The sequence below is a fragment of the Haemaphysalis longicornis genome, unplaced genomic scaffold (assembly GCF_048455015.1).
Source record: "Haemaphysalis longicornis isolate Haplotype H1 unplaced genomic scaffold, Haemaphysalis longicornis Haplotype H1 scaffold_10, whole genome shotgun sequence".
In the NCBI taxonomy this organism is placed as follows: Eukaryota; Metazoa; Arthropoda; class Arachnida; order Ixodida; family Ixodidae; genus Haemaphysalis; species Haemaphysalis longicornis.
Window position 1 is genome coordinate 59,852,986 of NW_027526204.1, and position 12,301 is coordinate 59,865,286.

Below are 12,301 nucleotides of genomic sequence, written 5' to 3' on the forward strand. Positions count from 1 at the left end.
CTCTCTTTGGGCGGCGATGAGTTGCTTTAAGACATCGACTAGCTTGCTGTCCATGGGGGAGTTTATCTAGTCGGATGTGGGCATGACTGGTGCGACAGGTGTGGGGAGAGGGGACGCAACGAGGGCCTCAATCTTCTTGGTGAGAGTGTCAAGTTGTGTTTGAAAACGTTGTTGTTGTTTTTTGAGTTCTTTTAGCACTGATTCGTAAGTAGGGGGGACAGGGGGAGAGGTTGTGAGGGGTGGGAGGGGATTGGGTTGGGAGCAGTGGGAGTGTTGCGAAGTGCGGCTGACCAGCTCGCCTGTGTTTGAAGATTATGTTGGGACATGGAGCGGGCGTCCGTCGGTGGGGTATGTAGCTCCGGGAAATCTTCAGTACAGTAGGCCGGAAGAGGTTGGTGGCTGGGCTGGCTGCGAGGCTTGCGTGGAGCTGGGGTGGGAAGCAGGCGCTTGGGTCAGTCCTTGTGGGCCGTGAGGTGAGGGCCTTCACACAACTTGCAGCGTGGAACACAGGGGTGATCCGGAGGGGGGTTGGAGATGCCGCAAGCCGGGCAGCGTGGCTGGTCGGGTTGGGGACACACGTCATGACGGTGGCCAATGTCGCCACAACACTTGCAAGTTTGGACGGCACGAAATAGGGGCGGAAAAAAGCAAATATTTTTTTTCTTTCCGTCAATACTGAATATCATCGAGAGCTTTTGTTTTTTGTTGCTGTTGCTTTGCACTTTTTGGTCACTTTGCACTACCGCTTCATACTCATTCTGCAGATAACTGCCGATGGGTATTTTCTAAAAAAAAAAACATTCCCAGTAAATATTAAAAGGCCTGCATAAGACACAAAGCCGATGATTATTATACTGAGCGGCTTCCCCTTCGTAATGGGGTCACGTTGCACAGCGACCGTAGTCGTAACACCACTGTGCAATCACGTCGCGAAAAAAAGGAGAAAAAATCTACGGTATTTTTGCGCTAGTCTGACTTTGTTCCCATGTCATTCCGAATCTTCTCTGCGGTTTCCCTATAAACATTTAAACCATCTCCTACTAACCTCTGCTACTGTACAATTCACTTTCTGTTAGCGTTAAAGCCAAGGGCTTACGAAAATTGGTTGTCTTCCTCACTGAGGACTGTATGCATACCTTCGCACTCCATTACAATATGTCGCATGGTTTCTAGGGAGGCCTAGGAAGACTAGGAAGACTAGAAAGAGCAAAATTCCATCCTTGTGAGCGGCACAAGGTTTAATTGACATTTTAATGAACGAAATACAGCTGTTTCTCATCGCCGTACCACGTCCTGGGCAGAACTTAATGCAACTTTCATACAAATGCAGTGTCCTTTCTTACGGCTTCTTCCTGAACCGGTAGGCAAAAAATAATTCGTTGGGAGGTCAATCTCGCTGAAATGGATGGCATTAAAAAGAAGGCAAGGAAACTGAGGTCTTTTGCGCCAATGGAGGTAACTCCAACGGTGTAGGTGTGAGAGAGACAGCAAAATGATAAGATTACAGAACCCATCACAATAAAATACATCGGCAGAGGCGTACGGGCACTCTGTTCAGCTTCGGAAGTTTATGTCTACAAATAAGGAGCCAACAAGAAGTTCTCCGAATTAAGAATTATTGAGTTTTCTGCTAAAGGCTAAATGATTCGAGTAAGGAGTTAACTAGGGCTTCACACTCTAACAGCTTAATATTAATTTACGTGGCGTGGCAGTATGCTTCATCGAGCATAAAGAAAAATTCTGGACTTAAAAAATACCTCCAGTCAGTTCAGGGAAAATTGCATATCTGGCGGGCTTAGGCACGTTGATTTATACCAGTTGTGAATTAGTGGTTTTTTACGGGACCTACATGGAACAACATGGCACCAGCTTTTGTGAGGTTGCACTCACACACTTTTCACGGAAAATTGTGGACATGCTTGGCAGCGGAGCTACGAACCGCTCCGCTGACCGTCGCAGAAACCTTACAGGCATGAACTAGCCATTGCATGTAACCAAAACGGAAGTTCTTCAACGCCCAGGGCCACTGGACCTTGGATCCGGTCCAGCATTCCGGCCTGACATAGCAACACTAAAGAGTTGTGGCAGAACGGCGCCGTTCATTATATGATTTTTCAGGTTCGCCACGGTGACCGCACAAATTCATGGGATAGTTAACATAGGACGACCTGGCCGTATACCCTTCGTGTGATGGAGGATTTTGTCTTTGTTATTTCGTTGATAATACCCGTAAAGAACCTCGTAACACGGTATTATTTGGGGGGGGCGTCTTCAAACATTACCAGGGTGGTCTTACATTGAGGTGTTTTAAACAAGCAAAAGAGACACAAACATGATTACAAAGGAAGGCAGGAGAAAGAAGCGAAAACTTCAAGCACTATAATTAAGCACAGACTCAAGCACTAATACCAGCGACGGCCGTAAAAGTGTAGACAGCAAAATCAAGTACAAGTCATCCGAAATATAAACAAGGCCAATGACTAACAAGAAAGCATTTTTTACTTAGTGCCAGTGGCGCGAATGAATGCCGGAAATTGAGTTGCGTCACTAATAATAGCGTTATGTGAAGGTAGGTCGCTCAAGTCAAGATGATCCGCGGTATGGAAGATTGCCCGTATGAGTACGTTCGACAAAAGATGCGTTCTACTTTCTTTTGGGCGATCGCAATGGTGAAATATCCGTGCGTAAAGTTCCACCAAGATTTGGAGATCCCACAATGACCCTGGCATACTTTTGCTCGATCTATGGAAATAGGACAAATTGCCTATGGCTTTCCAACTGTAATCTCCAGAATAGACATGTAAAGGATATGTATGTTTTGCTTTGTGCCAGGACCCGTAGAAGCACAGCCCTCTTATATCGATAGGAACCGATCTTTACCGGAAAACCACATCATTTCCTCTTCCATTCATCCCCTACGATAAGAGTAAATTCAGACACCAACAACAACCTCTCTTAACCCCTCAGGAATAAGCTCTTCGACAACAAGACCATCAAAACAGCAGCAAAAACATCTCCCACGTGCAGCTTCATCGACCGGCACGGGGCCCCAACACTGGGTTTTATTATTGCCCGCTGCCCATAACGCAGCGTGTGAAGCTGTACGGAAGCAGTTCACTGCTAAATCAGCCTGCAACAAGAGGAGCATAAAGCAGTTACATAATTTTAGGTTGTAGCTATTAGCGGCGTGAAGGAAAAGGTCGCTTGGACTTCGTCTGAATACACAACTCTAAGAGAATTTCGGTAGATCGGCAGACTTGCGGTAACACTGAAAATGTCGAGTTATCGCCCACACGTGGAACACTCCAACAAAATCAGGCTTTCCATCAACCTGCACAGCTGTATTACCATATCATATCTGACTCGCACGTGTCCCTTCCTGACTTCAGCAAGGCGCGCAATCCTAATCAAAGTGCCAATCTCACGACAAGAACAATTCAATCCTTCAACGGAGACGGTAGACGTTTCCGCCAATCTAGCATATCTGGGGACACCACTGGAGGTACTGAAAACAACTAAGCGCACCACGCTGCTCGTGAATCCCGGTTCTCATGTTCTTCGCTGCGTACTGTTCCACTGGAAGACCATGGGTTTCCTGGACTTTAATGTTCAATTAAAAGGCCGACATTTGCGGCAAAAAAGCCAGCAGCAGCTCCCGAAAAATAGCCCATCAAGGTTTCTTTATTGATTGATTGATTGATTGATTAATTGATTGATTGATTGATTGATTGATTGATTGATTGATTGATTGATTGATTGATTGATTGATTGATTGATTGATTGATTGATTGATTGATTGATTCATTCATTCATTTAAGGCGCCGACATAACGCAAGTGAGGAGGCGCGCCCTGGTGGAGGGCTCCGGGTTCATTTTGACAACGGGGGATCTTTAACCTGCGCCTAGTATACACGGACGTTTTCTTTCTCGCCACCATTAGAAAAGTAACCACTGCGGCCGGGAATCAGGCCCGCGTCCTCGTGCTCAGAAGTAGAACACCACTTAGCCACTGAGCCAGCGCGGCGGGTCCACAGGCTGTCTTATTAGATCAGTATTCGGTCCTCAGAACGGTTAGAATTTCTGACAACAAAACCCTCACAGTTTTAGCCTACGCTCCGGACATCGTTCTTAAACGGTATCAGAATGCTTCTCCTTTAAATTCAGTCCATGGAATTTCTGCTGTACTGATAACAGTCTTCGTAGTTCGTTTCACCTGGTATGGTGACTTGCGACATTCGAACTCAGTCGAGCACAGCGGCTAGCCTTTAGCCCTCCACCACACTCAATACGGCGCACCAGGGGCTTCTGGGCTCCCGTGCTACTCTTCTCGAGTGCACCTAAACTAACCACTTGCCATTGTTCTTTTCAATGCTTTTTTTCCCGACTGTCTGCCACCATGTTAGGGCGATCAAGCAGACTAACACGTAGTGCTGAAGTTGTGGTAGCAAGAGACTTTTCTTGCGCCCTTGGCTTCCCCTCACTTTTTCCCACTAGCCCCCACGGCCTGAGGTATATTTCCAAATTAACAATAATTAATTATTTCATTCATTCAAACATTCATTGGTTTGTTCGTTCGCTCGTTCGTTCGTTCGATCGTTCGATCGTCATTTCAATCAATTTGTTCCTTCAGTTTTGCATCACGTGCTAATGGGCCAGATGACATCCCCGATTTTCTAGTTTTCATGTTTCAGCCTGTCGGCAGAAATGAGCAACCTGAATTAGAGGACACATCAGAGCGGTAGAAAACACCTAGAAATAAGAGCACGTACGCAGGGGGACATCAAGCTAAGAACATATATATTGGCAGCATTAGCAGTGACCGCACTGGGTTCGCACCACTGCCTCTCTCTGTCATTCCCGTCATCCGGCGTCATGAAGTGTCCCATCAGCTCTTGCAAGCGCTGTAAAATAAGGGGCGAAGATAGTGCACAGCGGAGTAGGTGGCCGAGGAGGATAGAATGGGAATGCCGGCGACAAAATTATAATACTAGTGGAGACACACGAAACAACTAACAGCCAATGTCGAAGCGAGGAAGCACGACCGCTTGGACGGTTGGACGCAACGCACACTTGGCGTGATGTCGAAGGGGCGTGCGAGAAACGCCATGTTACGGGCTCCCAAGACCGAATATGGTGTGCGAACTCGGCCGGCTTTGATTATTTACGAACCATATCTGCAGAGTTGTTTAGGCGGATAGAGCCACTAAAGTAGCTCCCTGCTTACGGGTTCGCATAACTCAACTCCGCGTGTTTGTGTCCTGATCGTCATGCTTATTATCTATATGCTCCGTTTGAATCTAGAAGCCAGTTCAGCTCGCAACAGGCGACGTCTCTGTGCGTATGTGCGCGGATTTGGGCGCCGCATTATTGGCTTTACCTTGGGAAATAAAAACAACTCAATTTTACATTTTAGAAGCTCAATTTTACAAACTCAAGTCACAGCGTCACGCTAGAATCAATTCGCAAATGCGAAATACTTAATTGTAGGCTGCGCGTGTCTTTAAATGGGAAATTTCGACTTAGGCATTGTCACCAAATTTTCTGACTGCAAAATGCAGCACAACTCAGGAATGAACCTTCGAGCTCAAATTCGATAGATTGTAGGGTTTAACGCGCCGACGCAGCGCAGGCGATGAGGGGCGCCGTAGTGGAGGGCTCCGGATTAAATTCGACCACCTGGGGATCTTTAACGTGCGCCGAAATCTCGTACACACGGGCGTTTTCGCTTTTCGCCTCCATCAGAAAAGCGGCCGCCGCGGCCGGGAATCGAACCCGCGACCTTGTGCTCAGCAGCGCAACGCCTTAGCCACTGAGCCACCACGGCGGGTTCGAGCTCAAATTGATTTCACAAAGAAATGTAAGGCCTCCTTATAAGTATTTTTGCTCGCGCACTGGGAATATCTAAACTGAACTTCTTGTTAAAGACTACGGTGGTTTTCCATGTCGACGGTTGGCGTGGGCTGCTCACGAACTCGATTTACTTCAAATCAGCTCGGATAAAAAAAAATTAATTTAGACGCGCGACTAAAACAAATATCTCTAATATTATCACCGGCCCACTCTGTTCTCCCGCGGAATGAACTGGCCCATACAACAGCTTGAGCTCTCGCCAACCGAGCTGTGTCACTGACTATGCCACCACAACAGTCACCATCGTCCCTATAACAGGCAGCACAAGACGATAAAAAAAATCTTAGATAATCAGGTCGCGCAAGGACAGGGTAGTCACATGTAAGAATATAGTATACCGTGACAAGTAAGCCAGATGAAAATTCTCAAGAAACCAACACACCCTTGCAAGAAATGAGGCAGTCACGTGTCTCCTTTCTCTCCACCGTTATATTCCAGATCTCTATTCAAATCTCTGCACTATGCGCAGCACCAAAACAGAACTGCCTCACTATGTAAAGACTCGCCATTAGCTGCAAAAAAGTGCAACCGCCAATGATTAAAAGGAAGATAAAACTGCACTCTCTGTAATATTAAGAAAATGGATGATTGGGAGACTATTCTGCTCAGATCCGATCTGGAGCTACAACTCAAAGCAGTCGAAATCCCCGCAGCCGACGCTAGAATTTAGATAGATAGAGCAACACACCCCGTAAGCAGCGGTGGGTTTCGGCTCCAGAGAAGCCACCACAAGGTTCTACGGCTGCGTAGGTTGCTTCCAATGTGCAATTTTCCATAACGAGTTCTTTTCCAATCCAGGTATGCCCGAGGGAGAACTTCCACTACGCCCGTGATGCCGACGCAGAGACGATGTACGCTTACAGCCTTAACGAGCACATCACGATGATATACGACAACGCAAAAACGATGGCTTTCAAGGTAAGTACGCAAGGGTCCGGGAGACAACCCCGCACGGGGCGAAATGCGATGACAAGCTCTTATCAAGCCGTTCGACCGATGTAGCACAACGCACTGCCTTGTACCCACAGAACCACTGGTGTCGGTGAGCTTTTGGGGATCTTGAAAAACTTCCCTGCGTCTCTTATGGTGTCCATGAGAATACCTGAGGGTGATGGCCTGAGTGCTGATAAATGAAATATCGGCACATGATTAATTTCGTCTCACGTTCGTCTTTTCCACATACACCGCCTCCGTAAGCATGTCTTTCTTTGTAATCATCATGTGCCTATTTGGCTTATAACCGCTATATTGATACGGCGATGAAAAAAGGGGGAACACGAAGGGTTTACATTGTGTGCAAGCGCTCACAATCGTCCCTTGTTTTTGTAGGCGTCACTCAGCGACACGGACGGGGAACCATATCGATGTCCACACAGATTCGCAAACCATCCTGGGTCTATTTTGGTTCCCTTGAGAACGGAGTCCTCTCCCGATGACCTCCCATCACTCCCACTGACCGCTGCCCCAGTCCATTGTTTGCCCCCTAATGTTCTTATTTCGTCTATACGTCCGGGTGGCAGATCTGTTACCCTGTGTCTCACCCGTCGATCATATTTTTCTCTCTCTGCAAGACAAGCCAACTCTATCACCAATTTTATTTAAAATAAAGTATCTTCCACTCGAGTCTGTTTCCCCACCAAATACGCCCGTTTACTGTCACTAAGCGCTACTGCTGCCATCTTTCGTTCATTGCAAGTTGAGTAGGCAGGAAATTGCTAGCGAGTTTTCTTCATTAAGGTACCAAGTTTCTGCCCTATACAATCACCCGCTCTATGTAGGCACTCGTTATATACAATTTTCAGTTATGCGTGTGCACTAGGTTTCAATTTTTGAGAGTGCAGTGCACCCAAGCTTATACCGATTCTGCGCTGTATTTGTTTTTGTGGTTGAGATCAGCACTGAAAACCTGTCAAAGGCAGTCCCATTTTTCTACTTGCTCTAGCATTATGCTACCTGGGACAGCGCGTTCAGCATGCTTACTTAGGATTACTTACAATTTATTTGCGTTTATCTTCAGTCCTGGGATTAAGCGTTTTTATTGTAGTACTTGATGTAGATGTTCTCCAGAATACCTGAACATGACTATATCGTCCGCAAGCCTCAAGTGGCTCTAGCATTTCCCTTTTACACGAAATGCTGCCTTTTCCCAGCCAAGATTTTTCAATAATTCCTCCAGGCATGCCATTAAGAACATTGGCTTGATTAGTTACTCCCCCATTGGTCTGCACATCCCATTCCACCCACATCTTAAAGGTACCTCCAGCACTTACCAATAACCAGGACTATTCGGAATACGTCTTTAGGTAAAATATTTTATCCTGGAAACCTGTCGCCCCACAAGAATGATAAAACCTCGTTGAGCGATACTTGAGCTACGCGAACTAAACAATCACGCATAATCGTTCCCTCTCAACTCGACCTTTGACTACGCTCATGGTCCCCGCTCATTATCGGAGAGTTGGGCGGCTCGCAACACTTTCCTTGGCGGCCGTCGGTACATTACAAGCCGGGAAGTTTTGTCTGATTCTCCGCATTGCCGAGTTGTGAGATTTCCGGTATGGTGCGGGTGAATGCAGGCCTTGGTGCCTGCTCGCAAGCGCCCCTAATGGCAATGAAATGGTTTGGAACCAATAAACGTTTGTTGTCGAGGGGTCTGGTTGAAACTGAATTCTCGTCTTTGTTACTCCAACACCGGGCACACTGAAAACACAAAAAAAACGCCATAAATGTACGTAAAAGATCAGGCATACAAGAGGCTGGTGCACAGAGTCGAGGATGGCGGATTGATACCCGGAATACGAGGAATAATCCGTGACACTCGCGACCAACAGCCAATAGGGTAGCACCCGCTGTGATGACATAAGTAAAGCGGTGCATAACGAAAGCAACTGAAGCAATCACGGATGAATTTCCCGAATGTTTCACAAAGATTTCAGCGCTGATCCTTCACGTGAACCTGTAACACTTGGCTCAAGTATTCTCGGCAGGCTATACTAAACGTCGTGCAGGTTCCCTTGCCCTTATCAAAGTGAAGTGCACGGTCCCTTTATTCTTATATCATTGGCAATTTTCGGCTTTCCTTGTGCAAGATTACCTTCCCATGCAGCTTTTGTATATCTCGTCCAACAAGTTCAGGTAAGGCGAGTCTATTTCCTGGTCTTTTAATTCGGGCTTTTTTGCACACATTAAATTTATGAATATAGTTTTATTAGCTTCACTCCTTGTAATTTGCCAGTTTGGTGGCGTTCTTTCCCTCCATCGACTGCGGTGAAAGACATGTTTGTGTGCTGCCGACTTTGAAGTCGTGCTAAGCACACTTCTGGTCTTTCGTAGAAGAATCTTTTTTCGCTGCTAGCTACGGGTTTTCGCTCCAAGAAGTTGAATATTGACTTGACCCAAAAAGATATCAGGCTTTTGATTTAAAAAATTTGCGAACCTTTCACTAAGTCACTCAAGGCTTGAACCATAGTGAACCTTGATGTTTTCTTTGTATGTAAACCCTGAAGGACACACCAACGCTCTGTACTTTGAAATTGCCTACGTGTCCCGTCACCGCTGTTTATTGTGTTAGTAGTAGACATGGTCACGTCCACCTATCTTCCTTATGCATGACTGGCAGGCTCGGATCGTTTTCCCGCAGACTTTGACATTCCTCTCAAAGTGTAACGGGTGAGCACGTGCTAGAACCGACGGCAACCGGCTTCGCGAACTGTACGTCTGAGCGCGGGCTGTATTGTTCCTCCTTTTAGCCGCGGACACACCTGGGCTTTTTGCTTGGTATTTGGAACTGTTTCTTGGAACTGTTTTCTTGGCCACGCACTGGCCTGGACGACGCCGGCCGCTAATCTTAAGGCACGTGGTCATGTGCTCGGTAATCAACTGGAGTAACTACAACTATGGGTTTTCTAGTGACGCCCACTCATTACAAGCACCAATAACAGCTCCACCGTTAAATACACTATAGTGGTGTTTCCTCGGCGGAGGGTATCGTGTCACGCGCAGTAAAAAAACTGAGTATACATGGATTACACGAGCGATGTACTATTGTGCTCCAACTTGCTAACACAGGTTAGTAGCATTTCACAGCAACTTTAAAACACGCTTAAGGGACGTACATGGGTTATTTTTTTCTTCTCGCCTAAAAATAACTGGAATGAAGCATTCCAAAAATAACTGGAATGAAATTGACAGGTAATGCGTACAGCGAATATAAATAAAGCCTCAGAACCAGGAAGAGACGCGCCTCTTGACACCACTATACGTGCTTTTCCAGCCTACCGATAGCATAAATGAACACAGATCCTTCTTCGTCTAGAACTACAAGCGGATGGATCAAGTGAGAAGCATCAAAGACTACTGAGCACTTCTGACCTGTGCAGTTTATGGACAAATTAAAATGTAATGCAATCATGCTTAGTGCTGCCTCAAGTTTCGCTCGGCGAGTAACCTTTTCCAGTGCTGCGTTTAAATTTATGCAACGCACGGGGTGACGCCAAGAAGCCACCACACGTGGTGATGTTTCCAGAAGAATCCTCGCCGTGTGAGGTGATCCTAGAAGAATTCCAAGCAGGCCGCATCGAACTCGCCGCAGCCAATTCGAATGCCCGGGTATTAGCTAACACTGCGCACTCCTTCGTACCTTATTAGTGCGAGGCGCAGGAAAGCTTCGCAGCGACGTCAATTTACGAGGGGCTTTGTGACCATGCACGCAAACGCCGTAACAACTCGCACTTTGGCAGCTTTGTTTACGCGCATCGTTTTCTAAAGACTTCTGGGTAAACCGTTTGCCTTATATACGTTAAATCAATGTTGCTGATGTGCTTGTGGTGCTGTATTAATTAATAGAGTGCAAAGATTTCTCTAATGCTTCAGTTGCTTTCATTCGCCGGGAATATCCCTACACCATCTTTACGCAAAGTCGCCTTCACATTCACTGAACCTGCTATTTGTTTCTTCCCTCGGTATGCTTTCGACGTGTGGTACGACAGCGGTTTTTCTCGCTGACCACAAGTTGGGCTAAAATACAGTTTACCTTATTCTAATATTCACTCCGATGTCCTTACTAATAGAACACTCATAAAATTTAGACTGGCTGTACAAACAATCGTGCTTGCATGAGTCAGGGCTAAATATTATTCGCCATGTGTAAGCACTGGACGCATTACCGGACGACTTTTCAAACCAAGGAGGATGCGGCAGGGAGGCCTTCGGAACGGGGCGCCTGACCTGCGGAGTGCGTATGTCTTACATCACACTGAAAGCACCAGCCTGAGAATGTGTGCGTACTTCTGCATCTATGGGCAGACTCTTTAGCCGCGGCAAGCAGGATGCGTCTAAACTTCCGACATCAACATCCTATAATGCTAGTCACGTTCTCTCATATGACGCAACGTATTTCAGTTATTCTGATATAAGAACTTTGTTATCACCAGTCACACTGCTAGACAATATGTGCTAATGTATGGGTGGCCTGATATTTTAAAAATTTTACCTTCACAAGGGCCTAAATCAACGGCAATGGATCTTGCAACTTCTGCCTGTCTTATCCTGGTATTCTTAATCCATCCTCCGCTCGAGCCTCCAGTCCAGGAGATCCTTGAAAGCCGTTCTCGCATGTAAAAGCCTCCCGGAATCCTTCACTTCGCGCAGTTGAGGAAACACATGAACTAGAGGACAGACGCTGCATACGCCCTTTGGAGTGTTTAGGTTTGGAAAGTTTACCCTTAGAGGACTACGTCGATTTTCGTCAACAAAGTACCCTGAATATTTAATGAACGCTTTATGACCAAAAGCGTGAGCAAACAATGCCATTTTATGGAAAACGCGTAACTTGAATAGTTAAGTACTGCGACATGCAGAGTTAAGAAATAGCTGATTTGTCTTTTATGACTTTGCAGCTTTGCAGCCTCAAGAGCGACATGACCGGTGTGAAGTACGGCATTGCAGTGTTCGACCTTCAATACGAACACGCAACTCCACAGTGCGGCTTCCCCGAATTCAGCCGCATTGACATGGCCAGACGCCTCACCACGTTCTTCAAAGCCAAATTCAACTTCCCGTCGAACCTCACAAAGTGCCTGGAACTTGACGACCTGTCGGGGTGGATTAATCTGCGATGATCAACAATTAAAATACGAACCATGAGTTGGTTTTAGGTGCGCCGCTACTTTTGTATCAGTACGTTCCTGAATATCTCGCTTCCTCAACGTATAATTAATTTTTATGTCTTAAAACGCAAACACCTAGGGCTATACTGTCTCTCCGTATAATTGTTTTTCACGCATTTATTTATTTCAAAAACACCCAAAAGGGCATCATAGAGAGTAAAGTTTTACAGCTTTTATTATGGCCCTTTTGAAAGATGATCGATCAGGACTACTGGCGCTGGAGG

At 46.3% G+C, this 12,301-nt stretch overlaps 1 protein-coding gene across 1 annotated transcript in view; it reads left to right on the top strand.

Annotated features, from left to right (window-relative positions):
- Positions 1-12,066, top strand: part of LOC144157759 (uncharacterized) — a 31,636-nt gene extending 19,570 nt beyond the window's left edge. Inside the window, exons 3-4 of the mRNA XM_077688527.1 lie at positions 6,709-6,828; positions 11,808-12,066. Of these exons, the coding sequence (XP_077544653.1) occupies positions 6,709-6,828; positions 11,808-12,029 (342 nt within the window). The 3' untranslated portion in view covers positions 12,030-12,066. The remainder of the gene's footprint in view (positions 1-6,708; positions 6,829-11,807) is intronic.
- Positions 12,067-12,301: the final 235 nt, after the last annotated feature.